At 37.4% G+C, this 19858-nt stretch overlaps 1 protein-coding gene across 3 annotated transcripts; it reads left to right on the top strand.

The window, feature by feature from the left end:
• The first annotated feature begins 301 nt into the window (after positions 1-301).
• On the top strand, positions 302-18086 carry LOC127969182 (F-box only protein 11). Of its 3 annotated transcripts, XM_052570965.1 has the most exons (23): positions 302-621; positions 2078-2136; positions 2583-2710; positions 2842-2923; positions 3057-3201; positions 3744-3873; positions 4077-4160; positions 4269-4401; positions 4505-4611; positions 4815-4926; positions 5591-5697; positions 10620-10757; positions 10852-11069; positions 11286-11466; positions 11592-11714; positions 11789-11874; positions 12040-12116; positions 12740-12883; positions 13152-13262; positions 14877-14984; positions 15077-15185; positions 15263-15361; positions 16257-18086. In XM_052570965.1, the coding sequence occupies exons 3-23, from the start codon at positions 2603-2605 to the stop codon at positions 16384-16386; spliced, it is 2532 nt and encodes an 843-aa protein (XP_052426925.1). In that variant the 5' UTR covers positions 302-621; positions 2078-2136; positions 2583-2602; the 3' UTR covers positions 16387-18086. The 3 variants fall into 3 exon arrangements, with proteins under 3 accessions (XP_052426925.1, XP_052426926.1, XP_052426924.1); XM_052570964.1 differs by lacking the exon at positions 2078-2136 and having other exon boundaries at positions 303-621; XM_052570966.1 differs by lacking the exons at positions 2078-2136; positions 10620-10757.
• The last annotated feature ends 1772 nt before the right edge of the window (positions 18087-19858 follow it).

A 19858-nucleotide genomic window follows, 5' to 3' on the forward strand; every position in this document is an offset into this window, starting at 1 on the left:
GTAACAGCAATGCTTTCAAGTAAGTTTGTTTTCTAACCAAAACATCTTAAACCTAAGATAGTCTGGTCCTAGCTGGTTTAAGATGACCAGCTGGTCCTCAACTGGTCTAGCTGGTCTCCCAGAACCTTTCCCCATTCTGCTACCTTCAAAACTCAGCTTCATGGCACCAGGGCGGTTTACACTTTTAGACAGATTTTATTCAGGATTGGAAGCTTAATATCTAAAAGCAATGACACTTTTTGCCGACTATCAATGGTGCCCCCTTGTGCATGTTCTCCATGTCCATGCTAATGGCTCCTCCTGCTAGAGAGAGAGGGAGAAAGAGAGACACGGAGCTCAGCACAGGGGGGAGCTGTCCGAAAAAAACACACCAACAACACCACGAAAAAGAAAAACTGCCCCGGGTTGGTGTCCTTTTTCGGTTTAAACAGGTGATTTGACTTGTTTCAGACCAGAGATTTGTGTAAATGCTAAGAACAACAGGATAAGGTTCGAGGGAAGCGTATTTTTTCTTGGTAAAGTCACCTCGCCAAATGAACTCCGTCAGAGCGAGCAGCAGGAGACCCAGGCGAGTGTCGAGGCCGCGCCCGGTGCAGCCGGAAAGAAACAACGCAGAAAGAGGTGAGACGGGGGCCTTTAATTCAACATCACTTAAATGTTGTGCCATGTAGTGTACGGTGCTTTAGCTATCTGACCCGACACGGCCACCCCGGAGCTGCACGGTCTGAATAAAAGGGTTTGTGTGCACAGTGTCGAGGCGCATATACACAGGCCAGGCCGCGCTTTGTTTGGGCTTCGCGAGCCAGAACCGTAAACGGCTAGCGTTTAACACGCTTACAACCTTTCCGGGTTGGCTTTAAACCTAGAAACAATGTGACAAGGTAAAATTTTATTTATCTTTGCTATAAGCCACCTCTCATGGGTTATAGGTGAACGAGAGAAGTGGATTTAGGCAGGAAAATCTCCGCTGCTAGTATCCAGTGTGGGCTGCCATTGAGAAGTTACACAACACTGTCCGTTTACAACAAATACTAACACACCATCTGTTTTTTGCTGCATCGCATTAGTACCTTCAACAGCATTGTGATTGTTAGGTTTTGGTTGGGTTTCAATGTAGTAGCTGTGAAGTTAACTGTGTTTACACACTATGCTAGGTAGCACGCAAGCTAACGCAAGTAACGTTAGCTGCGCAGTTGAGCTCAGGGCGAGAGAACGGGGTTGGATGAAGGCTCTCTTTGCTGTTTTGTCGAGGCTACGTGCGTAATGGGACATTTATCACATGAGTGCTTGTTGTTGCAGGTGTGTAGAGGATATGCACAAGGCCCTGGGTTCTGCTGGTGGAGGTGCATCTGCGATGATCAATCAGAAACCTTTGTGTCCACGTTTAAGCTTCGTTACAAACCCCCCACTGACAGGCTTCCCATTGATAAAATGTTATAGCATTAGGTTTTCTTGCTCTTTAAGCATTCATTAGGAATTATTGATTCGTTTTAGACTAATGGTGATCAGGACATTTTAATGATATTATTGTTTACGTTTGATGTGATGTGAAACTCTTGCAGTTACAGAATATTTCAATAAGAAAATTAGTCTAAATGCTTTGACTTGATAATGCACAGTACGTTATTATTTTTAATATCACGTGGTAGAACCTGTACATGTTTTTTGGGCATATACCATAGTAGTGCAGTGCTTTGGTGTTACCATCTGATGCCATCGCTGCACTTTAGTTAGAGGCATTTGATATCTGTATTTACATGAAGCTTAACATTAAACAAGTTTAAGGTTCTTAAATCTGTGTTTTAGGTGAAAGGAATAGCATCTTCTCCATACTGCTTTGATTTTGTACCTCTTTCTTGGCAGACAAAGTGAGAAGAGTCACAGCTGATCAAATAAGGATTTAATAAGCAAGTGTTGTCTTCATATTCCTGATGTACTTTTGTTGCCTTGCTGTAAAGTTATTATTATTTTTTTTTACCAATGGATCAGTCAGCTGTGAGTTTCCAAACATTCGTGACAGTTCAGAGCCAAGTGTTAGCTGCTATTCTCATTTTTCATTTTTGAATGTTGTCTCCAGGTACCAAATGTGCTGTAGAGAAGGACAGACTGTAAGGCTCTCAGGTGATTGACAGGCAGGTAGGGAACTTTAAGACATTTGTAGCTGATTGAAGAGCAGCATTTGTTGCATCTCACCTGGAAGAAAATGAATATAAGCATTGCATTATGTATAACATATAATAGTGTTTACGATTGCAAAAACAGGAGGAAGTTGAGGCTTTTAAGAGTTTTACTCCTTAATTAGTCAGATATGAAAAAGCTTGAGATTTTCCAGAGATTGTGACGTACTCCGTTAATAATGGGTGGAAGTGTTGTCTTTGGAGAAGGCCAAAAAAGTTTGCTTTCTGTCTGTTTTCATTGCGAGAATGGCTCTATTTTGTTCCTGCAGGTATGGTTTTCAGTGTGCACACATGGGAATCAGGACTTTGTGGTGGATCCTGGGGTCTGAGCCTGTTCCAGGACAGGTTGAGATATGTTTTTTTTTAATAGATTGTTTTTTTCTTTTATTCCTATGCTCTCTGTAGATGAGGACATCCCTGCAGATATGGTTGCAGAAGAATCTGGTCCAGGAGCTCAAAACAGTCCATACCAACTCCGTAGAAAGTCCCTGTTGCCTAAAAGAACCGTGTGCCCCACAAAAAACAGCATGGAGGTAAAGATTGTGCACCCCTTGAGATTCATACTATCCCTGTTTAGTTTGCACTTTTAGCAGAGATTGACCTTCTGATGTCTTTTTAATATAAAACGAGTAGTTTAAATGTCAATGTCTGATTTGTGATGCAGGGAGCCTCCACTTCAGCCACAGAAAATTTTGGCCACAGAGCTAAACGTGCAAGAGTATCGGGAAAATCCCAGGACTTGCCAGGTGAGTGCAGAGTGTGGTCTCGGTCATCCAATTGTGGTTCCATTAGGTTTTGCTTCTGATCAAAGGGCTATTAATTCATTGTGCTTTGCAAGCAAGTTGGTTTAGATTTGTTCTCCTGTTGTCTTTATTTCAGCTGCCCCTGCGGAGCAGTATCTCCAAGAGAAGCTTCCGGATGAAGTCGTTCTGAAGATATTCTCCTACCTGCTGGAGCAGGATCTGTGCCAGGCTGCCTGCGTATGCAAGCGATTCAGTGAGCTTGCAAATGACCCCATTCTCTGGTGAGAAATTTTTACTTGGTGACAATAGATTGATTTGCAGATGCACATTAATCTCTTTAATTGTAGGAGTATTGAGGAGAATTATAAAGGGCTACAAATTATTTAATAGATCAAAATGCTGGGACAAGCAGCGCATTGTTGCAGTGTCTATGAGAAGTTATGTAATGATGATCATGACAGGTAGACAGCAAAGCATTGCAAAAAAGTATGGTAGATATCTGAAGAATGCAAGCGTTTAATGCTTCTCTTTAGAAGATGAGTTTAAAACCTGATATTGCTAGTATGCACAATGGCAAAATCATCTATTGGGGCTTTTTGATCAGTCTTGTTTGCAGCTTCCACAAAATAACAACATGCTGTTCAAAAGTACAGGGGTTAGTAAAATCTTGGAACAGAAGTAACTTAAGCTCAATAAGGCTGCTTTTATTTATAAAAAATACAGTAATAACAGTAATATTGTGAAATGGAGGATTTGTTATGATTTTTACAGATTCAAGTTTTTTTTTTTTAGTAATTGTTTTGTCTCTTTGTGCAATTTATAGGAAGAGACTTTACATGGAGGTGTTTGAGTACACACGTCCCATGATGCATCCAGAGCCGGGGAAGTTCTTCCAGATCAACCCTGAAGAGTATGAGCAACCAAACCCGTGGAAAGAGAGCTTTCAGCAGTTGGTACGAGAGCTTGTGATTCTGTTGTCCTTGATAAGTCAGTTTGTAGATATCCATCCTGATGTGAGAAGACGGATGATTGTGAATCCATAGATGATTTTTTTCCCAGTGTGAGGCCTTTTGCAGTTATTCACTGTTCAAAAGGTCATGACATTTCCATCTTATGGTAACAAAGATTGTCCTTTTGTTTTGTTTTTTTCCCACAGTATAAAGGAGCACATGTAAAGCCTGGTTTTGCAGAACACTTTTACAGTAATCCGGCCAGATACAAAGGCAGAGAGAATATGTTGGTATGGATCTTTGGCTTCAGCAGTTTCATTTCTGTGAAAATGGTTTAATAAATGCACCGAGGAGGTTTCAGCTTCCTTGTAATTGCAGTGTTTTTTCCTGATTTTCAGTATTATGACACCATTGAGGATGCGTTGGGAGGGGTGCAGGAGGCCCATTTTGATGGCCTTATATTCGTGCACTCTGGCATTTACACAGATGAATGGATCTACATTGAATCCCCCATCACAATGATTGGCGCAGGTTGAACCTGATGACCCTGTTTTTGTTACCTATGTCCCTTAGATCTTAAAACCTTTAACCTTGCATTCCTAGATACTTACACCCCTGTTTTTTTTCCATTCAGCCTCAGGGAAGGTAGCTGACAAGGTTGTCATTGAAAACACTAGAGATTCAACGTTTGTGTTTATGGAGGGATCTGAAGATGCATATGTGGGATACATGACCATCAGGGTAAGTGTAACAGCTTTGACAACTTTTTTCTTGTAGTGCAGTATCTTGTTAGAGTCATTGCATGATTTTTTTTATGATTGCATGTAATGCTTTTAGGTAATGCCATTTGCTTTTCTCTGAATCATCCATGATGCTGTTTATTAGCGGTTGCAGCAAATTATGTTTTTGAGTGTGTGTGTGTAAAATTTCTGTTTTACCCCTAGTTCAACCCTGATGATAAGTCAGCACAGCACCATAATGCTCACCACTGTTTGGAGATCACAGTTAACTGCAGCCCCAACGTCGACCACTGCGTTATCCGCAGTACCTGCACAGGTATGTTTCTTCTGTTTCCCTAGCATAATACACTGCAATTCAAAAGTTTGGGCTTGGTATGATTTTGGAAGATGTTTCTAAGGCTTCTTTAAAAAATACAGTAAATATATTATTACTATTAAAAATAATAATTCTAATCCAATATTTTAAAATGTAATTTATTTCTGTGAGAGGACAAAATTGAATTGTAAGCAAATAATTTTTCCGGTCTTCAGTTTCACATGATCCTTCAGAAATGTAATCTAATATGCTGATTTTATAATCGGATAATATTTCTTGTTTTTATCAGTGTTGAAAACAGTTGTGCTGCTCAATATTTTTGTGTGGAACATGATAATATTTTCCAGAGGATACATTGATGTATAGAAAATTCAAATTCTTTCTAGCATCATATATTTTGTTGCTATCACTTCTGATCAATTTAATGAATCATTGCTGAATTAAAAGATTAATGTCTTAAACGACGGACACATATGATGAGTTAAAAAAGAAGTTCCTATTTATGTGTTCAGTTCACTTTACAGTACATTTAAAGTATACATCAGTTTATGTGGGAATTAAACCCATGACCTTGGTGTTGTTAGCACCATATTTTATTAGCTAAAATACAGTAATTGTTATTGGATGGTTTTGAGATGTCAGTTTCTCTCTGTCTTCTGTGCAGTGGGATCAGCGGTGTGTGTAAGTGGGCAGGGTGCAGGACCTACCATCAAACACTGCAACATCAGCGATTGTGAAAATGTTGGACTCTACATCACTGATCATGCACAGGTAGGAACCTTCATGGTCTATTTTGTGCATTGAAGGAACTGTTCAAAATGGAATTTTTTATGCTGAGTTTTCATCATGCAAATGTTTTCCATACAATAGGATCATATTGACCTTTTAGTCAAGCACTGCACAGGAAAAACAAATCAAAAGCTCCTTAAAAGTGTTTCCAATGATTTATTTAAAAAAAAAAAAACTTTTAATTTAAGTCTTCTGAAGACATATGATACATGTTTAAACTATTCCATTGATTCTTATTTAGTAGTAGTTTGTTTAAGGCTTGCTTATTTTGGCTACATGTTCTGGTCAAAATCATGTTGTAAATATGTTGCATTTTGAATTACTTTGTCAGTTTTGAGACAGATGTTTAGCCATTTATTGTAGATTATATAGTTTTAGACAAGACTAGTGGTGGACCAATATAGTTTCTTTGACCGCTGATGCAGATATCTTGAAAAGCAGGTTGGTCGATATAATTTTATTTATTTTCTTTCATATTTAAGAAATTTTATATAATTTGAAAATCGATAAAATGTGTAAAATAAACATGCTTATACTTTAATTGACAATGCTTTTTTTAACAAATAAACATTCAATAAAATATATAATTAAAAAGTAAACAGTTTTCTAGGAAGTTTGTGTGCATTGGGAATCACATTTTTATCAAATAAAGCCAAGGTAACACTAATTTTGCACACAGTGAAAATGACAAGTATGACATTGGGCAAAAGCATGAAGGGCAGCATAATTTGAAATCATGAGTTTAAAGGTGCCATATAATGCAAAAATCACTTTTAAAAGGTTTCAAAACAGTTGTGTGGCTGCAGTGTTTGAAAACAACCAGCCTATCATGGTCAAATAAATCATAAACTATCTCTCCACACTAGCAGCTCCAGGTTTCTCATTATTATGACGTCATAAACCATTTGTGACTATCTCTGTGCTATTAGCTAGTTACACAGCCCTATTAGCTAATTACACAGCCTTGAGTGAGAAGCTGCATAACTGTTTTCAATGTCAGCGCCAAAGAGACATTAAAAGTGTCGTGTGTTGGGATGCACCAACAAACATAGGAGTCTCCATAGATTGCTGAGGACATGGTGGTTACATTTCATATTCAAAGAAAGTTTCCTGAAAAAAAAAAACTGGAAAAGTCCTATGTTTGTGTTAACATTTAACGCTGGACTGCCCCTTCAAAGAGGGTCGATTCAGTGCTGAAGTTGTGCAAAGATTGCTTCTGAAAGAGGGATCGATACAAACGCTTCATGTGCAAACATCCAGACTCAAAATTAAGCATCACGCGTCATATTTTGTTTTTCAAAAGAGCTTCCTGGCTCTATGTAAGGCTAATGCAGTTAAAGCTACCGTCGTCCCTGCCTGTTTTCACTAATGCTGCCTTCAGTACTACCAGAATGATCGTAAATAGGAATGTGGTAGTTCAAAATTTATATTGTAAGCAATGTGAGGTCAGATTCAGGGTCTACACCAGTTAAACTGTTACACCGGTATGCCCTCGAGCATGAGCTCTTGAAGCTCCACACTCTCTTCTGAAAAGGGAGGTGGGAGGACCAGCTCATTTTCATTTAAAAGGGACAAGCACAAAAAAACTGTGCATTTTGGCTCATACCCTAAAAGTGGCAATTTAAACAAGCTATAAAAAATTATCTGTGGGGTATTTTGAGATGAAACTTCACATACACACTCAGAGAAGAATTTACAATATTGTATCAATGCATTATATGGCACCTTTAAAGCTGGTCAGTCTCGTGTCTCAACCAAGCTGAACTTTCCTGTTCATATTCAGTTCACACCGACTGACTTGTCACGCAGAGCATACACGATCCTGCAGGATACAAATTCACACTTCTTAAGATTTCACAGCTGGATTCGACTAAGTTGGCACGCTTTTTGAAATTAGATGTTCATTAGTCATTCAAAGATTTGTTTAAATGTGTCATATGATGTTGCTAAAAATAACATTATTTTGTCCATTTGGTGTAATTAAATGTTTGTAGTTTAATGTTCAAAAACACATTATTTTCCACATAATGTACATTATTGTTTCTCTTCTATGCCCCGCCTTTCTAAAACACATCGTTCTTTACAAAGTGATGATTGGCCAGCTATCCAGTGCGTTGTGATTGGCCGAATGCCTCAAGTGTGTGATGGAAATGTTACGCCCCTTTCTATACTGTGATGCATGTCCTGGTCAGAACCCCAGTGGGACAAGACAAAAAAAATAAAACCCATTACAAATGAGCCATTTGTTGCATCCAGTGGGGACATAATTACTGATTATAATGATTTATACTGTCTTTTTATATGTTGCTTTACATCGCATCGCGCTGCATAAACATAAAACCATGTCTACATTTGTTATCGGTGAAACAACAACCGCTACTCTACACTTCTCAACTAACTTTTGAATCGTTAGTGGCAAATCCTTTACATATGTAAACGTACTTACAGACTGAGAGTCAGAACAGCTGGCATTGTAGTCTGCTCTCCCAGGATCAGGAAACAGTCCTCAATAAAATGTGCTGCACACATCTGAATATTTGGGTTGAAGTTGAACTGTTGTTGTAAATGCAACTTAACCACTGATTTCTAGTTGTTACCAAAGAGAAAGTTAAACTTGAAATCGCATCATATGACCTCTTTAAATTATATAAATGCGTATTTGCTGAATACTGACGGCAAACGAGAAAGTATTTTAATGATTGCCTTTCTATTACTAACAATATAAAAGCAATCGTTACAATACTATTTTATAAACATAATAATTCCTTTGTTTAACAGTTCTGTCTGATTATTAGACAGACTTCTGTCCATGGACAGAGCTGTTAATGACGACAGAGAACAAGAGGGAGAATGTGAGTGCTGTGTGTTCAGGCGCCGCAGTTCTCAGTGCGACAAAAGTCTGACGCGACGTCAAAATAAAACGAATGCATCAGCCAAACAGAAAAACGTATCGGCCGATGCCGATATTTGAAAAAAATGCCAAATATTGGCCTATATATCGGTCGATCACTAGACAAGACTATATAAATATATATATACCTGCATACACACAGAGAGAAAATATTTATTTGAACCCCTGCTGATTTAGTAAGTTTGCTCACTTACAAAGAAATGAAGGGTCTGTAATTTTTATGATAGGTTAATTTTAACTTATAGACACACAATACCAACCCAAAAATCTAGAAAAAACCCCACATTATATAAAGCTTAGAAATCGATTTGCACTTCAGTGAATGAAATAAGTATTTGATCCCCAAGCAAAACTTGACTTACTACTTGGTGCAGAAACCCTTGTTGGCAAACACACAGGTAAGACATTTTTTGGTGTTGGTCACCAGTTTTGCACACATCTCAGGAGGGATTTTGATCCACTCCTCTTTACCGATCCTCTCTAAATCCTAAAGGATTCTTGGCTGTTGTTTGGCAACTCGTTGTTTCTGCTCCCTCCACAGATTTATATCTATAGGATTGAGGACTAGACACTGGCTAGGACACTCCATATACTTAATGTGCTGCTTCTTGCGCCAGTCCTTTGTTGCCTTGGCTGTATTTTTAGGGTCATTGTCATGCTAGCACCCCCATCTATGATCCATATTCAGTGTTCTGGCTGAGGGAAGGAGATTCTCGTCCAATATTTTACAGTACATGTCCCTGTCCATTTGCCCCTCAATGTGGTGAAGTCGTTCTGTACCCTTGGCTGAAAAACAGCCCCAAAGCATAATGTTTGCACCCTTGTGCTTGACTGTAGGGATTGTGTTCTTAGAATCATAGTCAGCATTTCTCTCCCTCCAAACACGGTGAGTTGAGTTAATGGGCTCAATTTTGGTCTCATCTGACCACAAGCACTTTCTCCCAAGCCTACTCTGAATGTTTTTTGGCAAACTTTAAATGGGCCTGTACATGTACCTTCTTGAGCAGGTGGACCTCGGGGGCACGGCAGGATTTCAGTTCATTGTAGCGTAGTGTATTACCAATGTTTTACCAACTGCCTGAAGGTCATTAACAAGCTCCTCCTCTGTAGTTCGGGGCTGATCCCTCACCTTTCCCATGATCATCCTTACCCCATGAGGTAAGATCTTGCACAGAGCTGCAGACCAAGGCCAATTGATGGTTCTTGTGCAGATCTACAATCTTGTCTCTGACCTCCTTTGACAGTTCTTTGGTTTTGCCCATAGTGATGGGAGAGGTTGTAATGGAAGATAGATTGTGTGGACAAGTGTTTTATATACACCTAATGAGCTGAAATTAGGAGTTACAATTTAAAGTGGCAGGACTAATCTGTGTTCCTCATAGGCACATAACCAATTCATGGGAGCCAGAATTCTTGCTGGTTGGTAGGGGATCAAATACTTATTTCATTCAGTGAAATGCAAATACATTTCTAAACTTTATATAATGTGTTTTTTTTCTGGATCCTTTGGTTGATTATTCTGTCTCTCTCCGTTAAAATAAACCTACCATACCTACCTACCAAAAATTATAGACCCTTAATTTCTTTGCAAGTGGGTAAACTTATAAAATCAGTGGGGATCAATAAACATTTTCCCCACCCTATATTAGTGCTGTCAAATGATTAATCGCTATTAATCGCATCCAAAATAAAAGCTTTTGTTTACATAATTTGAGTGTGAACTGTGCATATTTATCCATATATAAGTAGAAACACATGCATGGACATATTTAAGACAAATTTGTTTATATATTCCCTACATATAATGAATGTGTGTTTATATATGCACTACATAATAAACAGTACAAAAATTATGCGATTAATCATTTGACAGCACTAACACACACACACACACACACACACACACACACACACACACACACACATATTAATATATATAATACAAAAAAAAAAAAACGCTTTAAATATTTACCTGTGAGCTGTTGTGTTACAGGGTATTTATGAAGATAACGAAATCTCAAACAATGCGCTTGCGGGTATCTGGGTAAAAAATCATGGCAATCCCATCATCAGACGTAATCACATCCACCATGGCAGAGATGTAGGAGTGTTTACCTTTGACCATGGCATGGTGATTACATCTAATATTTCTTATTAGAAATGTTTTCTTAATATATCTCTTCTATCTAGTGAGCTGATGTATGTCTCTTTGTCTCCCTCTGCAGGGCTACTTTGAGAGCTGTAATATCCATAGGAACCGGATTGCAGGATTTGAGGTGAAAGCATACGCGAATCCAACCGTAGTACGCTGTGAGATCCACCACGGCCAAACGGGGGGCATCTACGTACATGAGAAAGGTCGAGGCCAGTTCATAGAAAACAAAATCTATGCCAATAACTTTGCTGGTGTGTGGATCACCTCTAACAGTGACCCAACTATAAGGTCAGTCTCCATTGTCCTCCCTGTGTTGCCTATGGAAATTAAGTTGGCAGTGTCATATTAGTGTAAATCAATATTGTTATTTTAAGACATGGAAATAATTATTTATTTTGGATATTGATTAGCTTTTGTTCAGCTCACTTAACACTCAGCACACTGGGAATTGATTGTTCCATCTTGTTGATTATCTATAAAGTGAACTGTCTGCTCTTAATCTAGGGGAAATGCCATCTTCAATGGAAACCAAGGAGGCGTTTACATATTTGGTGATGGGAGGGGCCTCATTGAGGGAAATGATATTTATGGAAATGCCCTGGCTGGCATTCAGATCAGAACTAACAGCTGTCCTATAGTAAGGCACAACAAGATCCATGACGGGCAGCATGGAGGAATCTATGTGGTGAGCATGAACATGAACTAACTGTAATACATTACAGGCTGCTGACACAACAAAAATGTATGCACAGTATGTTACTCACAGTATCATAGAGTAACTCTCCCTGTCCTGTCTGTTTCTGTTTGTAGCATGAAAAGGGCCAGGGTGTAATAGAGGAAAATGAGGTGTACAGCAACACTCTGGCCGGAGTGTGGGTGACCACAGGAAGCACACCGGTACTCCGGAGGAACAGGATACACAGCGGAAAACAGGTTTGGAACTCAAAATGTAGTTCGATATGATCTAGACTTAATTCTTCCGTCCTAATTTTGTTATCTCTGAAAAGGTTGGAGTGTATTTTTATGACAACGGACATGGAGTCCTGGAAGATAATGATATCTACAATCACATGTACTCTGGGGTCCAGATCAGGTAGGACATAATTGAATTTCTGCTCCTTCAGGAGTACCGATTGGTTTTCAGGAGTCATGGTAGTAAAAAAAAAAAAAAAAGTGTACTGCAGTTTTATGTTGGATTCATTTTTTTTTGGATGCATTGTATATGACAGATGTTTTTCCTTTTTTTTTTTAAACAAAGAACTGGAAGCAATCCAAAAATCAGAAGAAACAAAATTTGGGGTGGTCAAAATGGAGGTATCCTGGTTTACAATTCTGGTAAGTTCTTTATCCACTTTGTCTCTGTCTTTTCAATCCTCATGAAGCTTGTTAAGGATGGTTTTCTTTTCTTTTTTGTATTTTATCCATAAACTAGGGTCGTGCAATTAATCGAAATTCAGTTTCTACTTCAATTTCGGCCTCCATCAATTATGAAAATATAATAATCAAGATAAAACAATTATTGTTAACCCTCATCAGTTATGTAATAAATGAATGTAAACCGGTGAGAATGAAAACTGGATCTGTGCAGCTCTTAGTGACAGCAGGCTATATTCCTGCTGCTGATTTTGTGCTTAATATCAATCAAACAACAAAAGACAAAGACAAAATCATTCACTGCTCTTCACAAGAAGGTCTTTTGCAGCTTTAATAAGACACAAAGGAAGTTTAATTCTTACAGTTACGACTGTCTTATTTGATTATTAAATTTCTATAGACTTTTTTTATTTTTTATCTTTTTACGACAATATTACAGTATTGACCAAAATAATAGTGATTATGATTTTTGTCATAACTGAGCAGCCCTACCATAAACTGTTAGATCTCAGATGCTATATAGGTCTGCCTAGTTTCTGTTTTCTCATGTTTGTGTTTAACATCATTTGGTGGTCTATTCTTAGGGCTGGGTTTCATCGAGGACAATGAGATCTTTGATAATGCCATGGCAGGGGTTTGGATTAAGACGGACAGCAACCCCACGCTGCGCAGGAATAAAATCCATGATGGACGGGATGGGGGTATTTGCATATTCAACGGCGGGAGGGGTAAGAACAGATTTGGAGATTGTCACTGTTCATAGGCACAGCACAGGAAATGCAACGCCAGTTGAGGGTGACTTAAAGTAGAAAAATATAATCAGACCAGATTCCCAGACACGGATCAAGGGTTCTCTTGAGCTAAATCAGTGATTTATCTCCCTGTGAAAACACTTGTGGTTAAAACTAAGGTTTATCTGTGTCAAAGTATAAAGGATGTACCATGTCTAATCTTTATGATGGAAACCAATAGCAGTGTTTTTATATACATGTTCAGGGTTGTTGGAAGAGAACGATATCTTCAGGAATGCACAGGCTGGTGTTCTCATCAGCACAAACAGCCACCCGGTGCTGCGGAAGAACCGGATATTTGATGGCTTCGCTGCAGGTCAGTGGAAGTGCAGACATGCTGTCACTGTAGTGGTCTTAAAGGAGTGGTAATTCATCCAAAAATGACAATTTGCTGAAAATTAACTCATCATCAGGTAGGGGTGGGCGATATGGAAAAAAAAAAATCATATCACTTTTTTTTTTTTGGAGAATTATTACGATTAACGATTTTATCAGAATTCTTTCATGTTGGTTTTACTATTTTGCAAGCTGTCTGAGCATTACAGCCAAACTAATTTCGCTATTATAAAGACAAAGCCTTTCAAGGTAACAAAAAATAAATAACAATAATGCCAGATATTTAGGGCAAAGAGGGCGAAGATAAAAATCTTTTGTTCTTGTTTTTTTTAATAACAAAGATAAAAGAGTGACAAAGATACACATTACAACTACACAAAATATACAAATAAAACAAACAGTGCTTTAATTTCAGGTACAACATGTGCATTTAGCAGGAGTAAAAGAAACTGAATTAAGAAATATACAAATAAAACACTATATAAACTGATTCCTAAAGAGACTGTATTCAATTTCTTCAGTCAAGAGCATTGAGTGATTTTTCTCTGTGTTTTGTTGTTTTAATAACGTTACAGGAATAGTTCAACCAAAAAGAAAAATTGTCAGCTGTCTGTCAATTCTGTCATAGTGTTTATTTTTATACCACCATTTACTCATTTAAAAGTTGTTTTAAACCTGAATAAGAATGAGTTTCTTTCTTTCTTCTGAACATAAATGCTATTTTGAGGAACGTGGAAAACCAAACACAGTCAACAAAGTCCACAGTGACTTCCAGAGTATTTTTTGATACTATCAAATTCAGTGTGGACCAGCAACTGTTTGGTTACCCGTATTCTTCAAAATATCTTCTTTTGTGTTCAACACGGGAAAAAATGAATACAGGACGACAAATGAAATTTTAGGGTGATCTATCCCCTGACAGTAATGACAATAGGCTGCATGTTTAATAAGCCTACTGTCCCTTTAAGACCTTAATAATCTAATATACAGGCACATAGATGTTTTTGTCTTTACTGTTTACTTTAATTTTAGACATAACCAACTGAGTCTACATGTAATTCTTGAGTGTTTTGACAGTAGTGCAAAAGATAACTTCCTTCAATAATCAGGCACTGTTTGACAGACTTTAGCGCATGCTTTGGGAAAAAGCTCAGAAAAAGGATAGGTCAGACCAGCATGAATGAAACATTTAAAATTACATGCAGATCTCTACCACTGAGTTAACACTGCTGTGAATGAGTGTCATTGTACAGTATATGATGGAGGTGCCAGAACTGCGATGATAGAATGTGCGCTTTTTTTTTCTGTTCCGATGAAGAAACAAATTCATCTACATCTTGGATGTATAAAATCGTGAATTGTAATATTTCTAAAAAATACATATTTTTTCCATATCGCCCACCCCTATATGAGGATGAGTCGATTTTCAGCAAATTGTCATTTTTTGGTGAACAATTCCTTTACTGTATTATGGTTCTTTTGTTATCGTAATGGTAAATTGTAAAATCATAAATGTACGTGTCATCATGATTGTGATGTCAGTGGCGCTTTTCTATTGAATCATCTAAGTAACACTTTTTCACCTCCACTTTAGGCATTGAAATCACAAACCATGCCACAGCGACTCTGGAAGGCAATCAAATATTCAACAACAGATTTGGAGGCTTATTTCTAGCCTCTGGTGTCAACGTTACAATGAAAGGTAAACATTAACATTGAAACTCACAGGTGACTATCTCACTTTACCTTAATATTATGTATTTGTTAATGGAAATGTTTTTCATGACTTTGTAGATAACAAAATCATGAACAATCAGGATGCCATAGAAAAGGCGGTGAGCAGAGGTCAGTGCCTGTACAAGATTTCCAGTTACACCAGCTACCCCATGCACGATTTCTACAGGTAACTAGAAGCCGTCTGCTTTGAAAACCAACAGAATTGGTTGTAGTATTTTACAATTTTCCATTCTCTTGTATTAGGTGTCACACCTGTAACACAACGGACCGGAATGCAATTTGTGTGAACTGTATTAAGAAGTGCCACCAAGGGCATGATGTGGAGTTTATACGGCATGATAGGTCAGTGCAAAACCTTCTTGTATACATCACTGTACAAATGTTTGGGGTTGGTAAGATTTTTAATTAAAATATCTTAGGATCACTAAGGCTGTATACTAAGTTTGATCATAAATACAGTAAAAACTGTAATATTGTGGAATATTATTACAACATAGTAACAATTTTTATTTTTTACTCTTTCAAAAAACAAAAACCCCATAGCTATGTGTACTGTGCTTAACTAAACTGAGACTTGTCATGGCACTTTTACACCGTTGTTCTCTCTTTGCTCTGATTGCTTCTATTGTTCTCATTTTTAAGTCTCTTAAAATTGACCTTGAATAAAAATTTTGTTAATATATTTATTATCTTTATATAATTTATATTTGATATATTATGACCTGTCATCCGTGTCACATAGTCCTAAAGAAATCCTTCTGATATGCTAATTTGTATTTATTTTAATCAATGTTGAAAACTATGGAAATTCATGTCTACCACGGGGATATGAAAGTTAATTGTGGCTTTTCACCACTCCTTTTTACTCAATTCCGAGTTTTTCTTCTTAATTCTGAGTATACATCTTGCAATTCTGTTTTTTTGTTTCTACAAAAAAATAAAAATAAAAGTTGTGAGAAAACAAGACAAAATTGCGAGAGAACCATTATTATTATCAAAACCATTATTTCTTTAATTTGTTGTAAACCAGTTTTTAGCTTCCACAGAAAACAGTTGTGCTGCTTAATGTTTTCAAATTCAAAATCTAATTTTTTCTTGGATATAAGAAGTTATAAAAATAGCATTTAATTATTTATTTTTTTCCTAAATGTCCTTACTGTCATTTTTTTTCCCTTTAGGATTTAGTGGATGCATAGACAAATCTGCTCTAATCCCTTTTCTAATCTGTCCTACCCAGGTTTTTTTGTGACTGTGGTGCGGGTACATTGTCCAATCCTTGCACATTGGCTGGAGAGCCGACCCATGATACGGACACTCTGTATGACTCTGCACCTCCCATAGAATCCAACACATTACAGCACAACTGAGATCCAGCTCAACCTCCATCACAGCACCCTGGCCTTTATCGTACCTGCCTACAGATCTAGAGCGCCTGCCATTTCTGGGCCAGAGAGACCTGGTGTGCAAACTGTGTGTGGATAACTAAAACTGTCAGACTTTGAATTAATCATTTTAAGAGAAACTATCCTTGGAAAGGTGAAATGCAGAACTCCAAAGCTGCGTAAAGCTGCCTCAATACTGGGTGCAGACTCACTTGTATATTGCTAACTGAGAAGATGTTTTGATGCAAGGAGTTCTCTTTACTTCTGGTTGGGAGCGTGATGGATGATTTGGAAGAGTGAAATATTGTGAAGCAATATGTTGACTCAGGATTATGGAGGTGGGTACCACAGTGGTGTTGAGTTTTGGAGAGGAGTAGACTTTGTTGGGTCCTTCCAATCGTAAAGTCTGACGCTGTGTGCCCTGCCCTGTGCAACTTCAGTGCTATGTGGAGATTCAAGACGAGTTCTGCTGCAGTTTTTGTACAGATCTGACCGTGACCCGAGCCACTAGGAGCTACAGATTGCGGTTTCTCGGATTAGAGGCAGAGCCATTGCATTATGGCTTCCGTTGACTGTTTTTTGACAGCAGATGTGCTGAAATATATGTATGATATAAAAAAGAAAAAAACAAAAAAACAATGTGATTAGCACTTGCTTTTAAAAAAAAAAAATGTTAATGTGTTTCTGATCTACAAATATGATTTTAATTGCTTTCTCATGTAGTTTTGTATTTCCAGGCAAAAAAAAATCTTACTGTATTTGAATGTCTTTTATTTTATTATATATTATTATTATTATTGTTAATATTTTTTTTGGCACACATTAGGCTTGCTGTAATCATACTCCTGTCTCAGCATATAAGTTCTTTCTGTGAAAGAGGAATAACAAAGAAAAGATCAGAAAAAAACAAACACTAAATTGTCCTCCAGCATTTTTTATTTTTATTTAGTTTTATGAGGTGACTTAAGTTAACAGCTTTTTATGTGAGCGATAGAAGTGTGGAATTTACGGTTGTGGAGGTTCAGAAATGTTTGCATCACCTTTGTTGCTGCCATAATTAGAAAGAAGGGTTATTTTTGCCTGTTGTATTTGTCGTTCTCATTTTTAAGTCCCCTTTCTGAATATTTGGAGCTTTATTCTCCAAGTGGTTTGAAGTGTAAAACAAGGGCCCAAAGAATTCTAAAACCTGTTTGACCATTAATCTTATACAGAATGTAAGGAAAGAGTTCTATTAAAAACAATCCCAGCTCATTTTCATTGTTAATTCTTTGTCCATATGATCATAGCATCCTGAAAATGCCTCTTGACTTTTCAAATCATTTTTATTGCATTCTTTTGGGCCCATGGCCTGACTTGTGCCTGTTTTAAGTATGATGGTGATTTTGAAAAGCCTTGCTGGAGTTGGTTATATCAGAGGCCTCTGGTCTCTTTAAAGCTGAGACGTGTATCTCTACAGCCCCTTTGTCTTTTTGCCCCTCAAACTCCATCTATGTGTAATGTGGTGACTGTGGCTTCTCATGCAGCCTGAATTTTATGCATGTGTACCATAACATCTAGACTTAATATATTGTGAAGTCTTCAATAACCATTATGTAGATGCTAGTATGAATTTAAAAAGGGTTTAATTTCCTAGAAAAGAACAGAAACTGGTCATTTTTAAGAAAATAAACTTTATTAGATCAACATTGCTTGTGCTTGATTTTGTCGATTCCTAGCAGTACGTTTGACATGTAAAGTGAAAGTTTGCTGATTTAATCACATGCTTTATAGGTTGCACTACTTTCTGATAAAACGGTAGCCTGAAAACCCCTAACAGCTGTCACTACAGTTCAACAGAATAGTATACTGTCTTCAAGAGCTTGTTAAACATGACTCGATTACAGTTATTATAAGCCAAAACCACCGTAGTTGCAGGTGTCGCCTTCCTGTAATCCTCTAATGCAGATACTCCACTTGTGCAAATAACGCAAGCGCGTGCTGTAGGACACTTTTACAGCGTTGTGTTTTATCTAGTCTGATAAGAATACGTGTTATTGACTGAATTCATAAACCTTTTGCTCTCCCAATTTCTGGGTAAATATGCGCCACCTGTAGGCAAACAACCAAGACAAGCTTTTCAGAGTTAGACATCTGCTAAACCGCATTGATCTTCAGATAATTTGTGGCATGTTTATGCACTCATGTTTCATGTATTTTATTATTTGTTCTGCAAGTTTTGGTTTTATTTGAGTTAATACTTCACCCATAACTCTTCAAAGGCCTAAATTTATTACATTTATTTGTTTTTAGATTATAGGCTTCAATGAAACAAACTCTTGCTTTTGAGATTGTATTTATCAAAAAACCTATTTCATGCAAGGATAGAGTACTTGTATTCCACACTTTTGTTTGGGTCATTGTAATCTAAAGGTTTGTTTTGATAAATTAACCGCTTTCATCTAATACTATCACACACACACACACACACACACACACACACACACACACAATTGTAGCTTGCATTAATCAGAGAAACTAAAAACTGAAATGAATGAAAAGCACTTCAGAAACATGACTGATAGGTAGTTCAGACTTTTAAGGCCAAATAAATGGAAGTGTGTAGTGTTTAGACACTGTGTACTTACAGCCTTGAACTGCTTATCTAGGGAAATGAGTGGAATTGGATTGTATATTAAACTGGGTGACCTTTTTTAAGACCGAAAAAAAGTTTTCGCCTTATTATGGTCCACATCTACGTTTTAAAAATAATGTGATATGAGAGAAATCAGATATAAATAAATTCCTATAGCCATCTGGGATTAAAGCCATAAGCCCAGCCATAGACACTGAGAGATACACTTCAGACTGGGGTTTTCGGTGGCTTCAACTTCACCTTACATTTGTCTACCCCCAATCTTGTTTGGTTACGTCCTTGTCTGGGATAAACATGTAGCAAAAAGGTAACAGCACATTGGCAGCACTGGACACATCACAGGACAAAAATCATTCCTTAAAAGCCTTACTTTTCATAAACAGAGTTGTAATTATAATGTGGAAAACTGTGGCACGCAATTTTGGGGTGAAAAAGTTACACATTTGCACATGCAAACCCACTGGAACAGATTTGGAGGAATTTAGCATCACTTCCTCACCAAAGGATTCTGTGTAATGAATAAGTGAGAGCCAAACAGCATCACAATAATTCACAAGTCATCCATATAACTCCAGTCCATCAATTAATAAATGTCTCATTCAAAAATCTGTTCATTTTCTTAATAGTAACAAACAAATCCATCATTGAAGTATCAATATCAAAAATATCAATAATATTGCTTTCTCCTGTGAAAAAGTATAACCCCGAATGAATCAGATGTGAAATATGCTCAGATCAAGCCCATTTTAAAAGCAAAAACAGACAAAACAGTTAAATCATGGACTGGTTTTTTGGCCATCTTGATGGATTTGTTTCTTATAAATA

This window comes from Carassius gibelio, chromosome B12 (assembly GCF_023724105.1).
Source record: "Carassius gibelio isolate Cgi1373 ecotype wild population from Czech Republic chromosome B12, carGib1.2-hapl.c, whole genome shotgun sequence".
Classification (NCBI taxonomy): Eukaryota; Metazoa; Chordata; class Actinopteri; order Cypriniformes; family Cyprinidae; genus Carassius; species Carassius gibelio.